The 26078-nt window shown below is 46.6% G+C and overlaps 1 protein-coding gene across 1 annotated transcript in view; it reads left to right on the top strand.

Moving 5' to 3' along the window:
* UBXN7 (UBX domain protein 7) overlaps nucleotides 1-26078 on the top strand; it is a 684054-nt gene that overhangs the window by 497978 nt on the left and 159998 nt on the right. Inside the window, exon 8 of the mRNA XM_086943995.1 lies at nucleotides 3721-3848. Coding sequence (XP_086800121.1) covers nucleotides 3721-3848 — 128 coding nt within the window. The remainder of the gene's footprint in view (nucleotides 1-3720; nucleotides 3849-26078) is intronic.

Raw genomic sequence — 26078 nt, 5'->3', positions numbered from 1 at the left:
AGTTAATAAAATTGTGGTTCCGCAATTTCCTGTGGTTCCAGACATTACTGCATTGTTAACATTGATTCCTGCTACAGCCACTTGGTTCTCAGTCATCGACTTGAAGAATGCCTTTTTCAGCATTCCGATAGCCGAGGAAAGCAGAGACATTTTCGGCTTCTGTCTAGGAGGTCGAAGTTTTAGATTTAAACGCGCTCCACAGGGCTACTGTGAAAGTCCGTCTATTTATAGTCAAGCATTAAAAAGCCAGTTAGATTCTTTTGTCCTTCCTCCAGGTTCTGCCCTAGTACAATATGTAGACGATCTTTTAGTGGCTGCCGATGACAATGAAACTTGCAAAGCAGCTACAATTTCCTTATTGCATCATTTGTCTGATCTGAATCACAAGGTGTCACCTTCCAAGATGCAATACTGCTGCCAAGAAGTGACCTACCTAGGTCATCTCTTGTCAAAGGAGGGAAGGAAGTTGACCCCAGAAAGAATAAAAGCAATTACGCAAATGAGTGTTCCACGCACACAGAGAGAAGTACGTGCCTTTTTAGGTATTACCTCCTACTGTAGGCAGTGGATTCCAAATTTTTCTCTTTTAGCGAAACCATTGGTAGCTTTGACTGGGAAAAATGTTCCGAGTCCGGTGCCATGGTCTGATGAATGTCAAGAGAGTTTTACTGAATTACGAAAAGCTTTGTGTTCAGCTCCTGTATTGGGTACACCTGATTACAGTAAGCCATTCACGCTCTACGTTCACGAGAGAAAAGGCCCGACGTTGGGCGCCAATTGGAGTTCTGGACTTTTTGGTTCCGTCCAGAGGTGTCAGGGAACAACACCCAAAGACCCCGGAGTTCCACCTGCCTTGGTGCGCAAATGAACAGAAACACGGGCTTCTCGATGGTGGCGTCAAAGACCAAAGGTTTATTACTGCAGGGACACAGAAGTCACAGAAACTACGCATGGGCAGTAACCAGGAGCCTGTTCGATTTGTACATTGAGGGTTGCTCCTTATATACTAAAAATTGTGCTTCAGGCAAATATTTCACATGTCAGTACATTCCTAAACCTTTGTATCTTAAACAATAAATATTTGGCATTACACAGGAACTGTCGATAATATCTGATGCCAAACATCACGAAGAGGGGTTCCCACTAGTCCATCACAATCCCTTGTCAATATTGCATTCAAGAGCCGGACCGCCTCATCGTAAAGTTCGTTACCTCCCCCTAATAAAGGCCCAGAAGGAAAGGAGCAGAGCCAGGTGCAGGAGATAGAAAAGCGGGATAAGAGATGTTTGTGGGTTGTAAATGGGCAAGGTTACCGGCTTCGGCCGCCTAATCATGATCGGGACAATGGACACGAGAACCAGTTCAGGTGGGCTGGCCTCGGGCAGAGGAGGCAGCCTTTGTCAAGTCATGTAGCTACAACGTGATCTGGTTTAAGGTGCACGTGTCATGAAAGAGGTGAATCTCCGGCTAAGGCTACGTGTCCTTAATCGAAATGAAGTGATCAGAGGTTATTGCGTATGTGAGGGCAAGAAACACAAAATGGCGGACATGATCTAAGATGGATGCCGTGGGTAGATCAGAAATGTGTTCATAACAGGAGTGCTCTTGCTCGTATCGTAGCGAAAACACCAGGATATGCTAAATGGATCATTTGCGGTTCGCTGATACTAATATTATGTATTTCCGACAAACTTGAAAACACGGGTTCAAATCGTCACGGAACCTCAGATCCCAGAACAGGTATCCACTAGGGAAAGGTACCACTGGAAAGGGGGAGCCTCCATACCATCAGTACCTCTTCCATCCAATCTGTGCTTGCGTGGCTGAGCAATGTCCTCGAGCGCTGATCAAACTGAAAACACCTTGGGGGCGGGGTCCAAAAGGAATCCCTCTTGTGAAGGCACAAAACGTCCCATCCCTGGTGCTTTATCGTCTATCTGCTACCATTTCCCTTCTTGTTTCCATGCATACCTCCCCCTAATTTCCCTGTAGTGCTGGAATGTCACATCCGTAGTACGCACGTAGCTAATTAAAACCCCGTAAAGGAGGGAATAGATATTTATTTAAGGACCTAGTTCTCCATCTTGGGTATTGTCAATATAAAAATTAAACCAGCTCCCATAGATAGGGACAGTACAGTATATAGTGTCATTCTTCACTCTAAATCCTTATATACTGACTTTTATACTTGTTGCCTTTTATACACTCCATGATCATTTTTTATTCTGTAACATGTTAAATTGCATTTAAATTTTGAGTGAAAAATGTTGTCTTGTGTAAAATTGTTATGTTTTTAACTAACTATACAATAAACTAATAAATACTATTTGCACTCTAAATCAAAATAAACTTCTTATAATTGTCACTGCTCTGTTTTATGAGATTTAGCTGTAGGATGCGTCTTTAAAGTGTAGAAATGTATTTGGCTAGGCTTTGTTTTTTATTATTTTTAAGTATTTAATTTAAAACAAGTGGGGAGATGTTAGTAGTAAATCTTTATTGTTTGATTACTTAAAATCATTGCAATCACAACTTAACATCGCAATCATAATACCTAGATAAATCATTAAAAATTCATTTACAAAAACATCTTCCCAGCACATAATATTAAAACTATCCGATATATACAATTTTAAAACTTATCAAAAGAATAGAATCCATTCACATAACATCAATAATTACAGAATGATATTGCACATTTTATATTTTATAGGTGACGTAGTGCACAGCATACTATTTCCTCATACAAATACAAAAATACTGGAACCAACTTTTTCTCATGTACATTTCATGCACAAGTTACATTTCAAAGTACTAATGTACATTCATTGCCTTAAACATCATATTTAAGCAGTAATAAAGGGCATAATTTTACTATAAAGTGCTAATATGCAATTATTGCATTAACCATCACATTAAGTCAAATATAAAGTGCGTCAATTTACAATAGTAGTGGCACACCTGTTTTTAGGATGGCACGTTGTCATCCTTATAACATTATTAAGTGATAAAACTTATATGTCAGATAATACTGGAGATCTACCTTATTGTATCAAACATTTTTCCACTGCCAATACATGTGTTACCAAATGACACAGTAACGGAATTGATTCACCAGATAAAGACATGATTAATGCCCGACGAGCAGATCTAACCCCGCTCTCCAAGAAATAAGGTCTCAAAACTGTACGTCGAAGCTTAATCAACTTAGGGCACACACACACTATATGGACTAGAGTTTCCTGTGGCCAACCACAAAGTCTACAATTAGAGTCCGGCCTCTGCTTAATCAACGATTGCGTGCCTTCAAGTGTTTTTAAAGCATGGCAACACTGCTGTGCATTTAACTTTTGTACCCTGCTCTCTGCATTTCTAGAACAGCAAGACTATATTTTACCCTGCCTCCATTGGTAGGTTGCTTTTGACATTCAGTGTTTTTGGTGAAGTTTACCATTGTTTTACTGCTCCTGGAGTATAAGTAAATGTTCCTTTGTCTAGGCTTGAGAAATGTCCAGACCAACAGCAGAATTGTATTTTCCTTCCTAGAGTCCCACTGAGCTGTATTAAAAATTTGGTCATTAAAATTAATGCCTTAGAAAGACTGTTACCAGTAGAGAATGGCATGAGAAAATATTTATTTAAAGCAGTTTAGTCCACTTAAGAAAATCCAAATTTTGTTAAATAGGTATGATTTCATAGGTCTCTGTTGTTTTTTCATAGGGCAAAAGCTTGTGGAGTGGCATCAGGTTGATGTGAATTCATTCTTGGAACAAGTGACTGGGTTCCTGGCTGAGCACGGACAGCTGGATGGGCTTTCAGGCAGTCCGCCAAAGAAACGTGTGTGCTCTGTGAGTAAAGAGACATGGAAAGGTTCCAACGGACATTGAGCCCTTCCCAACTGCCTATTCAGATTTAAATTTATGAAATTGGTCAGAATATTGCCACCATTATGCTTTCTTTCACAAAAAACATTTCTGCAATATGGGAACCTTGTCCATAATATTTTGTAATCGCTTGCAAGCAGAATTCCAAGTTCTCGTGGAGAATAGCAGTGTTCTTTTACTTATCCACTCCCTTGCACATTTGTAACAGTTCTAATAGAACTGTGTTTTAAGCTGATTTTAAGAATTTTAAGGTTTTATAATAATCCTAACCTTAATTTCACTTTTATTTTTCGGTGAATTTCAGTTCATTTGTTTGTTTTTCTTTTTCCTTGATTATATAAGACAACCAAATTCCATCCCTGTGCAGACAGCCAACCTCCGCAGTGCACAGACTTAGGATGTGCTGGGCAGGGGTTTGCTACAGCGCCAGCCTGTGAGGCCAGCCCTCCACAGCCTGCCAACCTTCACTGCGTACAGCCCCTGGCTGTTCGCAACGGGAAACAGTGCCTACTCCCAGTTTTTTGTGAGCAGTCTTGCGTTGATTCAGATTAAATTGAGATAAAATCTTTTATTCATGTTTGTCATTTTTTTCTCACAATACCTGTTTTTAAAACTTTGTTTAATACTTTGAGTTTTTCTTTTAATGATTTGGTGTTTTACTTGAACTAAAATGACTGTCACTACCTGATTTTTTTTTTATTGATGGACAACCTAATAACGTCTAGGCCAAAGCAAGGTTCAGCTCTTACGACCTTTAGTCGGGTGATGAGCTGGTCTCTGGTGACCCTAGGTTTCTGACACAACACCCCATGCCTGAAACCTTTGTGATGCAGGTGTCAGTAGGCAATGAGAATGCAAAAAGCTTTTTCTGTCACCCTTTCAGACAGAGCATCTAATCGTATTGAAACTTTTGGTAACACTATGTGCTCTTTAGTGAGCCTTGACCATTGGTTCTTTGAATGCAGTTGCCTCCTGGGCATATACCACCTACACGTTGTAGGACATAATCAGTGTGATTTTGCCAACCATCCCATTGTATCTCGGGGCCACTTGCCCAGATGATTCAGGATAGATAGGGCGCAACGAAATAAATATGTACTGCTGGTTGGCCTTAAAACCACTGACTGCATAGACTGCACTGTTGGCACCAGTGTAGTACTTAAAGGGCATGCTTGGATGCAGGCAACTGAGTTTTCAATGGGAATCTAATTATCCACAAAGGACATGCCTTTTGATGGTTGAAGGATTTTTTGTGGAAAAGGCTGACTCCGCACTGCAATAATTTAAAAATAGTCCTATCTCAGCATCCTCCCCAGGTTACTGTCACCTTCCACAAACTTCAACATCAGTTTTGGAATTTAATGGATTATTCAAGAGGTTTAGCAGATGGGCAACGCCAACTTTGAGTGGGTGCGGCAAGAGACCTAGAATGTTTGCGGCAAAGTACACAGTAGTAGTCAAAGCCATTCACATCAGAGTAGTCCTCCATTACCTCCTTCCCTGCTGCAGCAGCCCCAAGCCACTCAGTATTGTCTTCCCAGACAAATAGCCAGCCAATGGGGGGTGCAGGTTGCAATTTTTCTTCCCATTCAAAACCCATCATGTCTGATCAGTGGGTGTTAACAATTGTTCCTGCCCTGCCATTTATCTTGTTGCCTCTTCATACCCCTGATATACCAGGTCATATTTCAGCAGATCTTGCCTCAGTTTTCATACAGGAGGTCAACCTCCTTGCTAATGGTGCCATCAACAAGTGACGGGCTCTTACAGAGATGAGGGTTGCTACTTATAATACATCCCTGTGCCAAAGGAGAACGGTTGCTTCAGGTCTGTCCTGGACATCTGGCCATTGAACACCTTGAGGAAGGACAAATTCAACATGCTCACTGAGGCACAGATTCTCTTGTTCCTGGATCCTGGAGACTGGATGGTGTCTTGGGTTTGCATGGCGTATATTTTCATATACTGGTACTGCAGTCCCACAATTGCTACTTGCGGTTCATGGTGGGTCAGGACACTTCCATTTTTTGGTACTGCAACAAGCATGGTGAGCTGGGGTCCTGGGACATGAGACCTAGCATCTTTGGAGGTAGCTGGATCAGCAGAAGATTTTCATTGGGACCAATTACCTGACATGGTCTCTAAATGCCAGAGAAGAACTGAACAGATGCCAGCTAGCAGACCATGAATGGCTTCTTCATCCCAAGGTGGCATAAAGCATCTTCAAGTAGTGGGGCACACCACGGTTTGAACCATTAGCCACCACTTTCAAAGTTACTACACTATAGAAGTTTCTCCAGAAAGGTCACTGGCAGATGCATTCTGTCTATGATGGGACGTGATCACCGGTGTGTGTTCCCATAGTTCCATTTTCTGCCTCGAGTTCTGAGGAAAATCAGGACAGAATGCGCCCAAGTCAACTTGATAAACCCTGACTGGCCAGAAGAGTACGGTATCCTAAGACCTTGATTGAGTATTTACCCTCTAATCCATCTTGACTACAGCCTCCTGTCTTAGGTGAGGCAGGTTTGAGGATCCTGCAGCAGAATCTCCCCAACCTACACCTGCATGCTTGGAGTTTACACTGAGACAATTGAGCTCCTACAAATTGGTTTGCCAAATAATGGATATTTTTCTTGCAGCGTAGCCTTCGTTTTTCAAGTCACCTGTTGTGATGTGTTTTCTGAAAGGCATAATTCCCATATCCTCCAATGCCTATCATTGTGCCACAAAGGGTCCTCACGTTTTTTTATGTACACACTATTTGAACGTATACATATTTGCTCAACAGTCTTCCTTATTGCAGTCACTTCTGCATGAATGTATGTGAACTGCAAGCACTGTCATTACAACCTCCCTACACCACATCTTACCAATCAGTTTGGTGGTAAGGACTCCAGCCTTCTACCTTCCAAAGTTAGGCGCTAATTGCGATGCTGGTCAGACGAGTGTCTGACCGGCATCTTCCATCATCTCCTTGTGATTTCTTTGTACGCCATAAGTTGGCAGGGTATGGCTAGATGTGGATCCCTTGCTCACTTTGCCACTGGATTCAAGCTAGCTTGGCTGATGATTGGTGTTACCCCGAAACCGGTCCCAGGATGCTGGTTTCCTGTCCAGAGAGGCCTGGCCTGGCCGTTTGGGCTGGACTGATCCCATGAGGCACAGGGTCAAAACTGATTTGCATATGGCTGGGTCCAAACTGGGGTGGCGAAGTGAGCAAAAGAACGATGATGTATTCAACCCAGATCTGTGACTGGGGGTGAGTGTCTAATAATTGTCAACGATCCGTCCATCATCTCCTTGTGTTTGCTATGTTTTAAAACATCCCTGCACCCTTTCGCACATCAGGTATGGATGTTTGTGGGAGCACCTGTGATGTCTCTCTGGCCTCATAGCGGAGGCCGTCGAGGGATGGGGGCCCAGATATGGGCACCCAAATGCAGTTTGTGACAGCCTTTCAATGGCTGTTGGACTGCCATTGAAAGGTCGTCGGAAAGGTCCATCGTGAACCCTACGGCGGTGCCTGAGCAGGCACCACCCTTGTTGTAGGTATTGCATTCTGGCCGATGGGCTATTTGCACCCGTCTGACCGTCAGTGGTCGGTCCCTCACCCATCCGGTCGCACCGACCGCATTGTAATGCAGTGGTCTGACCAATGCTTCAGATGTTGGTGGGACCGACATTGACATGCTGTTGTTGTCGGTTCCACCAACATCATAATGAGCCCCCAAGTGTTCACCTTTCATGTTGGACCCTCAGTCACCTTGCTGGCTGCCTTATCCTTTGAAAGCAGTCCAAAGACTTTATCAGCTATGACCCAAAAGGTTCTTTTATATGGTATGCACATATATGGTATGCACAAGAGACCATTGTGTGAGTTTGTCATGCCATGCAGGGTGAAGCTTTATAAAAGCTAACACTGTCAGGGCGGTCCTTTGTATAGAAATATGGTACACATTGTCCACAAACGAACCCCTTTCAGTCCTGTGGACCCCTTCCACCTTGTCATGAACACTGACAGAACCGGTTTTAACTTTCTCCATTTTATTGTACGAAGGCTTGCAAAATCTTTTATCACATTCTATTAGGGCGTGTGAAGTTTTAAATACAAGCAGAAGACATCATGCCTGCCTCCTATTTAGGCTGATATATTTCCATTGTTTATATTATCGTCATTGTCATGTAGAAATGGACACTGAAACAGTGGAGGCTAAAATGTTAACATGGGAATTGAAATGACACATTCATTGCCAAACATGTTTTGACTTTTTGATTGATTGATTGATTGGAAAAGTTTTATTTCGACCTCTAGGATCATAAAAGCAATATACAATTTACAAAGACCAACATTAATATATTCACTTACCTATAAATAAATAAACTACCCAGGCAATTTTTTTTTTCCAATACAGACCTCCACTAAATCAGCCATCGCCAACACTTCTATCGATAACATAATCCTGGGTAATTAGCACAATATGTAAAGTGAGGACAAATACACAGTGCAGTCAAAATACAATAAGTTAAATAGAAAACATACAAAAACCTTGTGCAATTATTTTAAAGGCCCCAAAATATAAATAACCTATTTATATGGGGTGGAATGCAAACCCTGGCTTTCGCTAAACGCATTTCTTCAACCACAGGCTTCTAGTGGAGCGCTGCATGCCCCTCTTCTCAAAATAGCAAAGAATGGATCAATGAAAAATTTTAAGATTAAAAATATTAAGATTAGATATAAAAATCCTATTTACAAGAGATAGTTCATCATTCCATGGGAGAACAGCTAAAACTTAAATGGAACAAGGGAAAGAAATTGTAAGACCCCATGCATGCTAAAGAGGCACTTAGCCTATTGCTCCTAGACATTTGGTATGCCATATCCAAACAGACTCTAGGAATTTTGCAAGAGCAAACACTATTACTTGTGTTGACTGTGTTCAATATCCTAAAGGCCTTCAAATACCTTATGGTTTCCAGCGTCATACAGATTGTCTATATCCATTTATTTATTTGTGTAGCATAGGCTGGGAAAAAGAATAGAATATGGGTAGACGTTTCTTGGGCTCCCACATAGGCTGGACATCATCTTTGTTTACTACTCCTGACCACTTACTACAGAAGGCCTTGGTTGGTAGTGACTTGTATCTAAACTGTATATACAGTCTGCATGCTCTCATTGGTACTATTTCATCTATAGTGGGCTCAGATCTTGGTAGGGGTTCATATCCATAAAATCCCCATTTAAAACTATTTCTGGTAGCCCTTAGGACTACCATAGCTTCCCAATAAATAATTTTTAGGCTCGCTATGGATACTAACAGATCTGTGTTTAACCAAAGACTCCCCAGGCCCAATCTACTCAACACATTTTTCACAAATTTAAGCTGTGGTATTTTCATAGCCTTCCCTGACACCAATAGCTTTCTTAGGACTGCCCGGTAAAGTTAAAGGGTTGGGGAATACCAAAGCCTTTACTAGTAGATCAAATTTCTACAATCCATGTTTTCCTTATTTTCCTCTGTGCCAAATCAAGGAAAACTGGGACCAGTGGGGTGCTTGATGGTAAGGCCAGTGAAGATATTAGGAGCTTATGTCCTCTGTTTCCAGTATTTTAATATTAGCACAAACCACATTTCTGAGACCTATAGAACCGCTCCTAATTCACATTGTATATCTCAAGGGGTGGGGCCCCCTTCTTCGAAAAGGTATTTTTTTGCAGTGTCACAATATTGGCAGTTTGGTACGTTATAGATGCATATGCTTTTTGGATTTGTAAATCCCAATAAAGGTTAGACGATTATCTAATACCTAAATAATCATGATGCTCACTTGCTCAATTTGGTTAGAGACAAAATGTATCTACAGTCTACATAGTTTCATTTGATAAGATGGGCCAAAGACCATGAACTTCATATGTGTGCTATTTAGTTCCAGCCGCCGTTCCCCACAGAGTGCAGTAAAATCAATATTCAACTGCTGTAGCCCCCTGGGGGATTTCGATAGCAGGGGTGTAGTCTTCTAAGAACAAGTAGGGTCTGCCCTCACCTTTAGCAAGTCACAACCCGCCATGGCCTAATGATCTACAACCTCTGAGCTGATCTTCTCCCTCACCAACGACCCCGCAACCGCCAGAGCCAACCTACACGAAGGGATGACAGAAGTAGCCAAGTAGATGATGAACAGCCGCCTGAAACTGAACTCGGACAAGACGGAAGTCCTCATCCTGGGATCCTCACCCTCCGCCTGGGACGACTCCTGGTGGCGCACCGCCCTGGGCAGCGCACCCAAACCAACAGACCACGCACGCAACATGGGCTTCATCTTGGACTCCTCCCTCACGATGACCAGACAAGTCAACGCCGTCTCCTCATCGTGCTTAAACATCCTGCGCATGCTACGTAAGATCTTCCGGTGGATCCCCACCGAGACCAGGAAGACAGTCACCCAGGCCCTCGTCACCAGCCGATTGGACTACGGCAACTCCCTCTACGCCGGAACCACCACCAAACTCCAGAAGAGACTCCAGCGGATCCAGAACGTCTCAGCACGACTCATCCTGGACATCCCCTGTCGCAGCCACATCTCCGGACACCTAAGAGATCTGCACTGGCTCCCGGTCAACAAGAGAATCACCTTCCGTCTCCTCACCCACGCACACAAAGCCCTGCACAACCAAGGACCAGCATACCTCAACAGCCGCCTCAACTTCTACGCTCCCACACGCCAGCTTCGATCGACCAGCCACGCCCTCTCCGCCGCCCCCCGGATCCGAAGAGCCACCACAGGAGGAAGGTCCTTCTCCTACCTGGCCGCCAAGACTTGGAACTCCCTCCCGACCAACCTCCGCCTGACCCAGGACCACCTTGCCTTCAGGAAACAGCTCAAGACCTGGCTGTTCGAGCAGTAGCGGACCCCCCCTCCCTAGCGCCTTGAGACCCTCCGGGTGAGTAGTGCGCTATATAAATGCCTTGATTGATTGATTGATTCATTTATAAACAAAGAGAACATGGTTGGTGCAAGGTCACAATCTTGTCTGACACATCAATTTATTTTAAAGGAATCCATCAACTGTCCCTGCTCCCCCGTCTCACTTTGGCACTGTTGTCCAAATTAAGCGAATAACCATATCCAGGTGATTTCCAGGTATGTCTATTTTTGGAGCTCCCTCCATAAGGCATCCCTAGGTACAAGGTCCAATACAGCACACAGATAGAAGGCTACATATAGTTTGCCTCCCCCACTCACTGCAGTATTCCATAATAAACAATTACACCAAAACACCTGATCTATGGTACTGATATTGCTGTGGAAACCCTCCTGGAAATCCTATAATATAGTATTTTCTTGTATCTGCGATTGTAAATGAGCTAATACCTGTTTGCAGAAAATCTTTTGAATTGCATCAATCAAATTGATTGGTCTGTAGTTTGCTGGTTCGTTGCGTGAACCATTTTTAAAAATTGGAATAATCTCTGCAAACTTACAAGCTGGAGCTGTAATATGTCAGAGAGTGGATTTATGCAAGGTCCCCATGCTTCAGGGGCAGCCAGATATAAATCATTAGGTAACATATCTGGCCCAGGTTCTTTAGAGGCATGGCACGACTTTTATAGCAGTCACAGTTTCACTGAGCTCAAATTTTATGCCACTAACATGGTCTCTCCCAGCACTAGGCAAAGGATCCCGCTTCCCCTACCTGATACATCTACACATGAGTATATATTACCAAAGTAAGCAAACCATTCCTAGGTTTGGATAAAAAATTCCACCACCTCTTTGGTTCCAGTGGAATGGTCCGAGGCGATTTTCCAAAAGAGTCTGTTGTCCTTTATCATGGTAGTATACATGTGTTTCCACAGTTTGCTTTCCCACTCATTTTGCTTTATCTAATTCTCTTCTATAGAAAGCTCTGTGTTTTACCCAATCGCCCCTACATTTTTATTTGCCTGCACGCACCAGATTCCTTTTAGCTGCCCTACAGGCTTTGTTGTACCAGGCCACCTCTTTGTACCTAGTGGGGCCAACTCTTTTATTCTGGGCTAGGAGATCAGGCAACTATTGTAAAGAGTGGCATGGATTCTCTGAACATCCGTTTGCCTCTATTTTTGACTTTTTGGGACTTTAATGTTAGCAAACTTACAAACATGAGATCAAAATTGTTGATCAAGTGCTATAAAAATTCCATATATTTTTGCCAATAGTTTAGGGTGGCTTTGATACATGGCTATCAGGCCAGAGCTTATGCAGGTTTGCAGCAAGTGGGGGTTACTCCGGAACTCTGAGATCTGTGCAGAGAAGTAGCCTTCGGCCTGGAATTGCTTATTTCTGCTGGGCAAGAGCTGTGACAAACAGTAGCTAAACAGCTATAAATGATGGAGGCATCTAGCCGCATATTTCTTAGCTTTGAATTCCTAGGCATCAGATTGGATCCAGAAGATTTTTCTTAGCGGTACCCCTGCACTCTCATAGGTAACGTCTTGTCTACTCCATGTGACGTCTTATGGCGTTGGGTTTGTCGTCGTGATGTCTGCCTCGTCTGTATAGGTGTAACCTCAGTGCGCTGATGTCCATTCTTTTCTTTCCACGCCATCCAGCGCATCCGTGAAAGAGGGCTTACCCCCTGCATTTATGGATTTTTGTCAAATTTTCTCAGTACGTAGTATGTCCAATAGGACTTAAGGGCTCAAACCGTGTTGTTCCTGTACCCGTGCCATGTCTGTTACGGATTCCCACTGTCGTGTAGTTCTAGAAAAAACATAGGATCTGCACGTTTAGACAACATAAACTAAGGGATTTGTGTCTAGAATTATTCCGGACACCCCGCTGGATATGTTAGCCTTCAGACCAGCTAGCTTACAGTGCCACTATAATTTCTGGTATTCATCGAATATGACAACCCTTGATCCTTCAGGGATCACGGAAACAGTACTGTATTTTTCACTCTGTCAGACGTGCTCACGTAGTCTCCAAGAGGTACACAGGTGGGGACGTTTTCAATAAGCATTTATTGAACCAGCCTCATTTTGTTTAAAACCTATGTGTTGGAACAATCAATAGACATAATCTAACGTAAGAGATTACAAGCACCAACATAGTAAATAGAAGGTAGAATTCTACCATGGTACTAAAATAGTAAACATATGCAGGCAGATAATCATGAACGTAATCAAGCTTACTCCTACAATGCTGACTCTACCAAAGTGTACCTTGCATGTATGTGGGTGTAAAGCCAAGAATCCCCTAGGGAAGAGCCAAGCCCCCCTCTTATGCCTGCCCCCCTCTTATGCCTGCCCCCCCTCTTATGCCTGCCCCCCCTTGCCTGCCCCCCTCTTATGCCTGCCCCCCTCTTATGCCTGCCCCCCCTCTTATGCCTGCCCCCCCTCTTATGCCTGCCCCCCTCTTATGCCTGCCCCCCCTCTTATGCCTGGCCCCCTCTTATGCCTGGCCCCCTCTTATGCCTGCCCCCCTCTTATGCCTGCCCCCCTCTTATGCCTGCCCCCCTCTTATGCCTGCCCCCCTCTTATGCCTGCCCCCCCTCTTATGCCTGAACCCCCCTCTTATGCCTGAACCCCCCTCTTATGCCTGCCCCCCCCTCTTATGCCTGGCCCCCCCTCTTATGCCTGGCCCCCCCTCTTATGCCTGGCCCCCCTCTTATGCCTGACCCCCCCTCTTATGCCTGCCCCCCCTCTTATGCCTGCCCCCCCTCTTATGCCTGCCCCCCCTCTTATGCCGCCCCCCCCTCTTATGCCGCCCCCCCCCTCTTATGCCGCCCCCCCCCTTATGCCCCCCCCCCCCCTTATGCCGCCCCCCCCCCTCTTATGCCGCCCCCCCCCCCCTCTTATGCCGCCCCCCCCCCCCTCGTATGCCGGCCCCCCATCTTATGCCGGCCCCCCATCTTATGCCGGGCCGGGCCCCCCTCTTATGCCAGGCTTCTCCCAGCTGCAGATATGTGATGTGGCATCGTACAGCGCTGCCATTGTCTGTCACTTGGCCCTTTATGCTGACATTGGTGTGAGGTTGTGAGTCAGTCGGTGGTGTTTCTCCTCACTGCACGAAGCAGATGTTAACACTGTAGAGGCCACGTGCTAACGCCGCGCAAGGGGCAGATGTTTACGCCGCGCAGGGGGCGCAGGAAGCAGATGTTTACGCCGCGCAGGGGGCAGATGCATCACATCTAATACCTTCTCACAGATGCAAAACCAGACATACTAGTCATAACCGAATCATGGTTGGGAGAGGATATGGCTCCAGTCCTGCATGAAGCCATTCCTCTAGGATATCAAACAATCCCCCAAAATCGTATAGCCAAAAAGGGTGGTGGTCTAGCTGTTGTATTCAGGCAAACAATACATATCACTAAAATTGACGACATCTCCATAAAGAATTGTGAGGCTCTTCTAACCAGATTCAATCCTACACCGTCTTCCTCCTGTAACTTCATGCTACTTTACAGACCTCCACCTAGCAAGGCGACATTCTCAGACGCACCTCTAGACACCGTTTTAAACCTGATAACAATACTCTCCAACCTATGTGTGCTGGGTGACCTCTACATTTGGTTTGACAAACCCAATATGACCCATCCAAAAAAAATCACTGCCCTAGACGCACTGAACCTGCATCAGATTGTCCACAAACTGACACACCGCTGGACATATCCTAGATGTCATTTTTGCTAATACTGAGCTAGTTATCTTTCAAACTATAACTCCAGTCACATGGTCAGACCACCACTTGCTTGCTTTCCAACATAAAACAACACTAAGCGACTCACCTAAAACTACCTTACATCCATCCACCTATCGGCCGTGGATCAAACTCAATTTGGATCACTTAGAAACGCAACTAACATCAAGTACAAATCTGGAAACAATAAATTCAGTACAAAATCTATATGAGTGGCTACAGGAAGCTTTTGACCTCCTGATACCACTCAAAACCACACAACAGAACAAAAGAAAAAAAGCGCCCTGGAGAAACATAGAAATAAAAGACATAAAACAACAAATTAGAAAGCTGCAACGTACCTGGCTCAAAACAAACGCCAAACAAGACAAACTTCACCGACAGAAAATTAACAGATTATACAAGTCGACTATCAAAAAAGCTAAGAAAAGGTACTATTCAGACAGAATTCAAAACGCTAAATGTGCAATTGAAGAATTCTATAAAATACTCAATGAATTTCGCAAATCAAATTGCCTAGAAGGAACTCCAACTGTTACTCAAGATTTCACAGACAAACTGGCAAATCATTACACGGACAAAGCAGACACGTTGGTCGCGTACTTACAGAAACAAAGCACCAGTACTAACCCTTGTACAAAACAACAATCCAAGAATACTTTTACCAAGCCTCTCTGTTCCTTCCAACACATCTCACACGATGAATTTATGGACCTGGTCAAAGCAAGCAGGCCTGCTGGCAGCCCTTCTGACCCCTGTCCACCACAAACTTTCAATACAATTCTTTTAACAACCTCTGCTGCCACTCCAGTAAGAAGAATCATCAACGATTCTTTCACTATTTCCATAAGAACTCAAAAAATCACATATACGCCCTTTACTGAAGAAAACAAACTTGGACCCGCTGAACCCTGACAACTACAAACCCATTACAAATAAGCCTTTCCTTTGCAAACTGAAAAAGCAGCGTTCGCCCAGATGTCACAATTCATTGAAGAGAATGACATACTTTCAGATTTCCAAACAGGATTCCGTCCGGGAAGAGACACTGAATCTGCCCTCCTTGCCATCTGGGATGACCTGAATAATACAGTTGACCGCAATGGGGTTGCTGCGCTACTCCTCTTGGACCTCTCAGCTGCCTTTGACAATGTTGACCATGACACTCTGAAACAAAGACTCTATGAAGCCAGCATAGAGGGAACTGCTCTAGACTGGATTGCGTCTTACCTTCGAAACAGAACTAACGTCATCCATACCCCACCTTTCTCGTCCAAACCGTACTCCACAAAAGCAGGGGTCCCTCAAGGTTCTATCATCTCGCCCATGCTTTTCAACATCTACATGAAGTCATTACCAGTACTGATCAATAAATTTCACCTCACGTGCTATAACTATGAAGATGACAAGCAAATACTCCTTCAATTGGAATGCCCCAAAGACATTGGAAAATCACCAATTTTCAGCTGTCTCATAGCAGTGAATCAGTGGATGACTTGGAGCCATCTCAAAATGAATGCTTCAAAAACTGAAATACTCACGTGTGGCGATTGGAAAGATTACAACTCACTTGCCGCATGGCCTAATGAACTGAAAATCACCGCCTAACGAATCAAAGGAAGTAAGAAACCTCGAATGACCATGGACTCCAAGCTGTCGATGAATGCCCAAGTGGACAAACTAGCAAGATCAAGCTTTGTCTCTATAAAAACGCCAAGATGAATTTTCCCTCATTTGGGATTTCCACACAAGGTCCAAGCTACCATCTCCCTTATTCTGTCTAAACTCGATAACGCCAATAGCCTCTACCACGGATCACTTCTAACGACCATGAAAAGACTACAATGGATTCAGAACTCGGATGCCAGACTACTCTTAAATATCAAACCGCAAGACCACATCTCCCCTACCTTGAAAGCCCTGCATTGGTTACCGGTTGCCAGAAGATCCACCTTCAAGCTGCTTTGTTTCACCCACAAAGCAATTCATGGAATGGGACCGCTCTTCATCAGGAATAAAATCACCAAACACATTCAACAACGGAACCTCCGCTCTAAAGGAGCATCTCTCCTCAAAATCCCAAGATACAAGAAAAAAAAACATGGGCGGCACATCCCTAGTTTGGCTGCTTGAACAGAGAAGGAACTCTTTACCCCCCAACATAAGGTCCACCGACAACCACCTTATCTTCAGAAAACTACTCAAGAATTGGCTCTTCTCCACATAAGCACCATACGCAAACAGAAATTTACAGCATATCCCTCTGTATATAAGCATTTGTTTTCACTATAGTTAGGTACCTATCTTTGTGTATTGCTTTGTATAAACATGTAGAATATTTATATTGTTGAGAGAGAAAAAAAAAATGAATAAATAAAAATCATCTTTGGTCTACATGTACTTACTTCCATTGTGCATCTATGCACCTTCCATGTACTTGGATCTGTGTGTCTGTTACTTTTTCTCCTGAAAAAGCATATCCAATGCACTACCCTATTTCTCATCCTGTGCCTCTATCAGTATCTTTAATCTACATATACTTACCTCCTTTATGTATCTATATATTTTCAATGTACTTATGGATCTATATATGTATCACTTTCTTCTAATTTAGCATTTGCAATGCACTACCCTATTTCTCAGCCTATACTTCTCTCAATATAGTTTCTACCCCAACCTTCTGACTCATCTCAAACTTCTTTCTACTACTCTCTCCAATGCACTACCCTATCTCTCATCCTATACATCTATCAATATATCCTCTACATCCACTTAGAATAGCCCCAGGCGTCAGACTGCATCCAGAAATTTTTTGCAGCAGCACCGCTGCACGCCGGGAGACAGCGCCACATGACCCTGCCCTGACGTCGTCCACGTATGTGACGTCAGCGAGGTCATATAAGTCCCTACTGGCGTGCTGACGTCAGTTTCCTTATTTTCCGCGTGCAACGCGTATCCGGAGTGAGTGGTTCCTTTGGCCTGTTTTCAGGCCTCTTTTTCGACGCTTCACATCAGGAACAGTGTGCAATGCCTTTGGGCTTTAAATCTTGTACTTCATGTTCGCAGCAGATGTCCGCGACGGACCGGCATCTTATTTGTATGTGGTATCTGGGCGAGCACCATGACTCTACGGACTGCGACGCCTGCCAACACCTGAAGCCGAAGTCTCGGCGGGAGCGCCATGTGAAGCTTCTCTCGGCACGGCTGTCCCAGTCGGAGTCGTCTCGCCCCCCTCGCCTCGTCATCGGCGACAGGTCCCTCTACTGTCCAGTTCTGCCATTGATCGCTCTCTGAGGCCCAGGGCCGTCATTTGCCGCTTGGTAAGTTGAGGCGCTTGTCGCCAAGGTCTTCGACCTCCCCTTCTTCTGTTGTCAGGGGCACTGGTTCCCGGAATATTCCGGACATGCACTCCCGTCAGTCGCCCCCCCCCTCTATCCGCCCTTTCCGGGTGTGGGGGCGACTCTGGCCCAGATGGAGGCATATGCCGCGGCTCTGCAGGCCTCCCTTGGGTCCCCTTCCGTTCCTGGCGTGTCCTCTGCGCCTTCGCTTCTTGCGGAATCTCTGACGGACTCGCCGGCGGGTGCAGCCCTAGCGCCAATTGAGCCTTTGTCCCCTTAGAACGTCGGAGGTGTGGTGTCGTTGGGGCGTGGCCCAGCTGGGTCCCCGTCTATGACCCACGGCGCCTCTGCCGCGCCGCATAGCCCTGCTGGGCTCCCTGTGGCGCCGCAGGTGGTTACCGGTGCTCATAGCCCAGCTTTGAGCACACCCTGGGCTTCCGGGCACGCAGCCGCCTGTCTGGATTCGGGGTCGGCGAGGCTCGCCTCCCCGGCTCCACCTTTGCTTCTTTCTCCGTAGTCTGAGCTTGTCCTGGATGAGGCAAAGTCGGCACCGAAAGCTTGCCTTGCCGGATCCGGCGTCTTCTCCTTCGGAAGGGGAGCTTGTCATAGTTTCAGCACGGGACAGCGCTGACTCGATGCCGGATGTAGCACAATCGGCGCCTGACAAAGCACAATCGGCGCCCACATGCGTCGGTTTGGTGCCGTGACGATGCCGAGTTGTGAGCTCTTCTCTAGAGGCCTCTGGAGAAAGTTTGACGCCGCCCTCTCACCCGGCGTCACTGGAGGTATTGTTGCCAGTGCCCCCCTTGGAATTTGTGGAGCCTCCACAGGAGCTCCCGGATCCAGCAGGCTCTTGGCCTCCCCAGGAGCCCCATCAGGATCCTCATTCTTCAATGGGGCTCCTTTACGTTAGGCATTGGACCCACCCTCAATGGTTTGGGAGGGTCAGCTTACAATCTTCCCCCACCGATGAGCTGTTGTCCCCTCCGCGGAGGGCTACCGAGGCTGGTGTAGCTTTTTTGAGAGTGGTCTCATTGGCCACCCGCATTTTAAACATGCAACCCCCTTCTGCCCCTTTGTCTGTGGACCCCTTGCTTGAGGTCCTTCACCGTGGGTCCGGGAATGTGGAGCCGCTTCTGCCCTTCAAGGCTTCCTTTTATGATGCCCGTTTGTGTACTGGGGTTCGGCCTGCTTCAGGTGACCCGGTGGCTTGTTCAGTTTTACACCGCCACCGTCCTGCTCCTGTTTGTCTTTTTGTGCATCCTGATGTGCAGGGGTTTGTGTTAGACTGCCTTTCCTTCCCTCCCCCCTCTAACTCTTCCCCCCTCTCGGGAGTCCAGATGGCTTGAATCATGGGGAAGGAACATCTTTGCATCCACTAGAGCAGCCGTACGGTTCTTAAATACAGTGTGTGTTTTGGCTCGGGCTACCTCTGCCCTGTGGGACTCTGCAGAGTCTTTGCTTTCTGCCACCTCTGAAGGTGCTCGCGTTGATCTCCTTCACCTACTCCGGGATGGCGGCAACCTTGACGAATTCACAATCCGTTCAGCCTTAGATACTGTGGATTCTGTGGGCCAAGCTATGGCAGGCTCTGTTGCCTTAAGGCGTCACGCTTGGTTGCGAGATAGTGTCTTCCCTGAAAATATCTGGGAGCGACTGGTTGACTTGCCCTTTGATGGAGTTTTGCTGTTTGATGCTCAGCCAAATCGGCGGCTCACCGGCTCCTTGCGAGGGCTTATGTCCTCCCACTTAGGTCTTCTTAGGCCTGTCTTCCATAGTGGCACTTTTTCATTTCGCATCCTTTAGATGGGCTCTGTATTTGATATGGCAGTGAGCCTTACGTCTTCCTTTTTCTGTGGTCAAGGGTGATTATCCTTTTATTGGCATCCCTTGGATGCATTTTGCTTTGAGCTGCCTGTTGGCTTGCTGTGGCCGTATTCCACTGGTTTCTGTGTCTAGTCCTCTGACTGTGGTATTGAGCTGGTGGTTTAGTGCGGTAATGTCATTCGGCTTGGAACTCAAGTTCACAGGTTCAGTTAGTTACTGCGCTCCTTTGACTTGGCTTATTGCCCTAAGAGGTGTTCCCCATTGTTTTGGGTATGCATACTCCATGTGGGGTACTTGTATGCTATTATATAGCTTTGCTTATCTCACCTGGGCTTGGAGATCCTGTGTACTTCATGCGTTGCTTGGTGGTCCATTGTACGGTCCATCTGCTTCCTCCATGGTCACACACCTCCTTGGGAGGTTTCATGGTGTCCTCTTCAAAACAGGCTCCTACTTACCCTTACTGTACTAGGTGTGATCCGGTATGGACATGTTCTTGCTCCTGGCTAGTTCTGTCTCTACATATTTATGTTTATACAGTATACATGCTGGTTGCCTTGGTATTCCTCTTCCTACATCGGACCAATATCTAAATGTGTGGGGGGAGCTTTTCTCAGTTCTTGCAGGTTGCCCATAGGCTCCTCCTTGTGTCTGCTTACTGGGGTGATTTCCCAATTTGACATATGTCCCCTTTTTGGTGTCAATGCTGTATGTCTCTTTTCTGGGGTGTTTGTCTCAGATTCTAAGGCTCTTCCCACCATCCGATAAACTTTGCGTTTTTGGCCACTTCCTTCGGATATGCCTTTTTTCCACAATTTCACATACTGTGGTTAAGGTTACGCCCGCGGGGCAGCTCTTCTGATAACAGTGGTTCTTGACTACTGCCTGCAAGTCTACATTCTGGGTTGTTTTTCACTTTGGCTTCATACTGCCCGGACCGTTACCTGGTGTATGTTTCTTCCTGCTTCAGCGGGTTTAGAATTGATGCTAATTTCCCCTAATTACCCTTTTTAGGGATTGTGGGTGCACTTGGCATGTTTCTTGTCCCGCTGGCTAATCCATAAGCTTTACTCCGGTTCTAGCTCTTGCCTTTGGGCTCTCGACACCAGCTCCTTTGGCTTCCTTCTATAGGCTAGTCTGTTAGGTTCTGGTTGCATTTCTTCAAGCGTCCCCCCCCCCCTGTCCCCCCTCCCTCCCTTCCCGGTACAGGGCTCATGCTGTTCTACCGGTCGTTGTTATACGGGTATGGTGTAGCGCTATTCTGGCGTTTTTGGGATATCTTCTATTGTGTTATTTCTGCTCTTTTGAGCTGCTTGGGCTGCTGTCTGGCTGTTTCGCCACAGCTTTCCACCCTTTATCCGTCACTCTGTTGCTGGATCGGATGCTTGGCGCATTCTATTGTTCTGTCACAGACCCACCTCCCCTTTGGGGTATGGCTGTGGTATCTATTCAAAGTTAAAGTAATCTGCGGCTAGATGGCTCCATCAGATGTACAAGTTACTTACCTTTGGTAACGATGTATCTGGTAGAGACGTCTAGCTGCAGATTCCTTAACGCCCACCCAGCCTCCCCGTTCTGCGAGAATCTTGCTGAATGGTGTTCTCCACTGGCATCTTCAGTTGCTATTGGGTTATCTCTCAAGGGAGTTCAGTTTTTGCTCCCCTCTGAGTGTTTCCATATACAGTTACCTTCTGCTGAGGGGCTTCTTTCCTGTAATACAGTGTTTTTTTAATTCAAGAGGAGATTCGTTTTCCTCTCCCATTACCTGCCCTGCCTTCCGTCTTCTATATTGACTCGGGGTCCTGGTCTTCTCTTGGTTGTCCTCTTTGGGGGTAGGTTGTGCTCTGTTTCCAACCTCTGTTATTAAAGGGAATGGGCCAGTCTTTTCAAACCTATCTACAGAGGACTGTTGCTATTTCTGTGCTCCGTCCTTACTAAACGGCACAGTTCTACATGGCACTATCAGTCTATTTCTGTCTGTTGAGATGTTCTTCCCTTGTTGAACTCGGGGAAGGGTCTTCGCTTAGCTTGCAGGGTTCTTTCTCACAGCTTTTCACTTGTATGTAGGCAGTGTCTAATTCTGTCTTTTACGATGGTGTCTTCCAGCATCCTCCTTCTTTAGTCACAGATTTTTCATCCCTCGCACACTGTTCCCATACTTTCACAGGTTTTTGTTGGTGGCTCCGCGTTGTGCCGCGAAAAAGTTTCTCCGAAGAAAACTGACGTCAGCGCGCCGGGAGGGACTTGTATGACCTTGCTGACGTCACGTACGGGAATGACGTCAGGGCGGGGTCGTGCGGCGCCGTCCCCCGGTGCACAGAGGAGCTGCTGCAAAAAATTTCCAGATCCAGTCTGCCGCTTGGGGATATTCTAAGTTAAGGAATCTGCGGCTAGACAACGTCTCTACCAGAAACATCGTTACCGAAGGTAAGTAATTTGTGCATCAGTGCTAGAACCGTTATGCAGGGCAAGCTAGGACAAATGTACGTGAAAGGTAGTTTGCTACTTGGACCTACTTTTGGTTACATAACACCACCTTGTGTGCCTTTGGTGCCTAGAGCATGACCAAGATAGGAAGTTGTGCTGAGACTGCTGGGTCATGGTGCCGAAAGCTTTGAGGTAGCAGTCCCTAAAGCTACTAGCAGACCTGTCGTCATGTGCCTCAAAGAGCTCCTCTGAGATCTCGTTCCCGGTCTTGGTTGAGAGGAAGGTCTGAGCACTGCTGCAGGAGATCCAAGTCTTCATCTTTCCAATTGAAATCTTCGAAGGGGTCAGGTAAAAAGCACAAGAAGTTGAAGTGTTTCTCGATTTCGCCCCATCCATCGCACAACGAGACAGGAGTCTCAATGTTCAAGGCCCCGCTCTGCTGCGGTGGTACCTGGGTCAGCTCCGCGTTTCCCTCCCATTCCGGGCCTGGAAGCTTCCCCCGCCCAGTTAAGAGTTTTATGATGCCATGTGCGCCATATTTGGGCAGCCTGACCCTGCCGGCGCGCCTTTGGGCCCTGCAGGCACACTAGAAGGAGTTCCCCTGGAGTTCCGCGTTGTTGGCTCTGGCCCCGGCACCCAGGGCTCTTCTTGGATCCGTCTCCAACACTGCGTCCAACGCCAAGACCCTCAACATTCCCAGTGCCCACTGGTGGCACCACCCCCATCCTGATTCCAGACGACAGAGCCCGCCGGGAGTCCACCCACCACGAGGCAGAAGGAGCCATTGAATTCCATGTTGTATCCTCAGTCTTATTCCGAGGGTCTAGGCTCGGATGAGCATTGGGAGGGGCCTCAGGACCCCTTTGAACTCCTGCCATATACAGAGGAAATAAACTTGTATAAGGAACTGGGTGATATCAGTGGCCTGGATACCTCCTAACCTGGCTATGGAGGAGGGGGCTTCCTTGGCTGTGGTGATGCGTAGAGCTGCGGAGGTCTTGGACCTGCAGCTTCCTACTGTGGTGGTCTAGACTTCTGGGCACCTAGTAGAAGCCAAGCATAGGGGCTCCTGTGAATAGAGCCATCGCCCTGCACCGAGCGACCAAGAGCTTGGTGGTCCAAACCTCTACTTTTCTCGTGGCGCGTTCTCTACCACACTCTGCGGATAGGGAATCCAAAAGGCTGGATAGCTTTGGCAAGAAACTGTTCTCTTCCACCAGCCTAGCATTCGGAGGGTAAAAGCTGCATGCCTTTTGGGCAGTTACTCCCATTCGCTATGGGAGATGGTTGCGCAAGTGCTGGAATGCTAGAAACCAGTCCTCCGAAGCTTGTTTCCGGTCCAGGGAAGACATGGCTTGGCAGTTCGGGGCTGGACTGTTCCCATGAGGCACAGGGTCAGACTGATTTGTATATAGCCATGTCTGAACTGGGGTGGCAGAGTGGGCTAAAGAACGGTGATGAATTAAACCCAGATCTTTTGACTGGGTGTGAGTGTTTGATTGGTTCAGATGCTCCATCCATCACCACCCCCTTTTGTACCACTTTTGGCCGCCATAAGTGTGGCAGGGTATGCTCAGACGTGAGTACCTTGCTCACTTTGCCACTGGATTCAAGCAAGCCGGGCTGAAGACGGCTGGAATGCCAGAAACCGGTCCTCAGAAGCTTGTTTCCGGAACTGGGAAGACATGGCTTGGCAGTTCCGGCAGAGTGGGCTAAAGAACGGTGATGGATTAAACCCAGATCTTTTGACTGGGTGTGAGTGTTGGATTGATTCAGATGCTCCGTCCATCACCACCCCCTTTTGTACCGCCACAAGCTTAGGAGGCAGCCCGGGTTGCCTCCCCCCCCCCCCCCCCCCCCCCAGCGGTTTTAGACTGGAGGGATGCAGCAAAGTTTACAATACGCTGTGGCCTTGACACGACACACGCTGGGCAGACTAATTTCCTCGACGGTGGCCCTTAGGCGCTATATCTGGTTCAGAACGTCTGGTTTCTCTGGAGGTGTTCAAGTCAACCTTATGGACATTCACTTTGATGGCTCTTGTCTCTTCGGAGACAGGGTGGGTGCGGCGCTTGAGCGCTTCAAGGAGTCGTGGGCTACGGCCAAGTCCTTGGGCCACTCAGTATCATGCCGTCCTGTGTCCCCCTTTTGCTCTTTACGTGGCTACAGAAGTTGCTTCCAACTGTACCAGCTTTACCCTAGCCAGACTACTGCACATGTTACTTAACCTCTGCGGGTCCATTGGTGGGGTTTACCCCAACCTCGTGGGTTGGGAAGGCAGAAGTCGGGTCAGGCCACAAACCCCCCTCCCTCCTCCTCCTCCTCTTCCTCCAAACCTTCCTAGTACAACCCTCCCAGATCATGGACGTTCAGTCGGTGGCAGGAAACTCCATCACCACCACATTACCTCGGACAGTTGGGATTTGCAGATAGTACGAAAGGACTACTCCCTCCCCTTCGAGACTACCCATCCCCCCATGCCTCCAACATATGATGGCTGACAGTGGATCACCTTCCTTAGCTTCGAGAGCAGGCCAAGACTCTTGGCCCAGGGAGGTATATAGAGGGTTCCCAGGCCAGAACTAGGCTGTGGTTTTCCGCTCTTTTCTTATCCCCAAAAAGGATGGAGGTCATTGTCCTATTCTCAACCTCAGAGCCCTCAACTGCTTCCTCACAAAAGAGAAGTTCCAGATGCTCACACTCGCTCAGGTTGTGTCTGCCCTGGACCTGGAAGACCGGATGGTTGCGTTGGACTTGCAGGAGTCCTATTTTCAGATCCCCATCCTGCCTACCACTGCTACCAGCGGTTTACGGTGGGCCACAAGCACTTTCAGTTTATTGTGCTCCCCTTCGGCCTTACCAGTGCCCCTTGGGTGTTCATCAATGTGATGGGGGTGGTCTCATCTCATCTTTGGAGATCAGGGGTTCCACCCTACTCCTATCTCAACGACTGATTGTAAAAGGCGGGTTCGCCCCAGGCAGTCGTCTCCCACCTGCAGACTACGTCGAACATCCGACATCTGCTGGGGTTCACTATCAACTTGCCGAAGTCACACCTGACTTCTTCTCAGATGCTCCCTTTCATCGCAGCCGTCTGCACACAGTGCAGTTTGTGGCCTATCCTCCCGAGCGGTGAGTCCAGGGTATTCAGGCTATGATTCCTATGTTTCAGCCTCTATCCTGGATCTCAGTGAGACTTACTCTGAGACTGCTGGGCCTCATGATCTCCTGCATCCTGCTGGGGAATCAGGCCAGACGGCCCATGTGGGCTCCGCAGTGGGACCTGAAGTTCCAATGGGCGCAACATCAGGGAAATCTCACTGACCTGGCCCTATCTGCTGGATTGATCTGCAGCTTATCCCTCCCCTTAACACCTTACGCCGTTACAGTTGTAACTGAGTGTAAGAAAGTGACTCTGTATATACTGGATCAAAGTAAGGTACAGTGTGCACAGAGTCCACAGTCCCCAGAGTTATGACAGAGGCTAAAGTTAGATATAACCTTACTCTCTTAAGTGGTAGCTTGGTTGAGCAGTAAGGCAGTATCAGAGAACAGTGTAAAGCATTTGTTGTACACACTCAGTCAGCAAATGGTCTCACACACTCAAGAACTGAACTCTAGGCCAATTGTTTTGTATATAAAAATATATAGTTCTTTTATTTTAGAACCAACAATAGGTATCGAAATATACTTTCTCAGAATGAGTTACTTTAGTTAAATACTTTTCAAATAGGCAATAGACTTGTGAATACAATAGCTACAGTTGTTGCAAATAGGCAACACAGTTTCAAACACAATGTGACATTGAGCTCAATGGGAATTTCTAGTTAAATGCAATAGATTACTTTATGGATTACTTTTCTAACCACAGGACTGGATCCTAGATTCAGTCCTGGGACATCTCCTGTAA

Source organism: Lissotriton vulgaris, chromosome 11, assembly GCF_964263255.1.
Source record: "Lissotriton vulgaris chromosome 11, aLisVul1.2, whole genome shotgun sequence".
NCBI classification, from domain to species: Eukaryota; Metazoa; Chordata; class Amphibia; order Caudata; family Salamandridae; genus Lissotriton; species Lissotriton vulgaris.
Note: the sequence above shows the minus strand (reverse complement) of the source record. Positions and strands in the feature narration are given on the sequence as shown.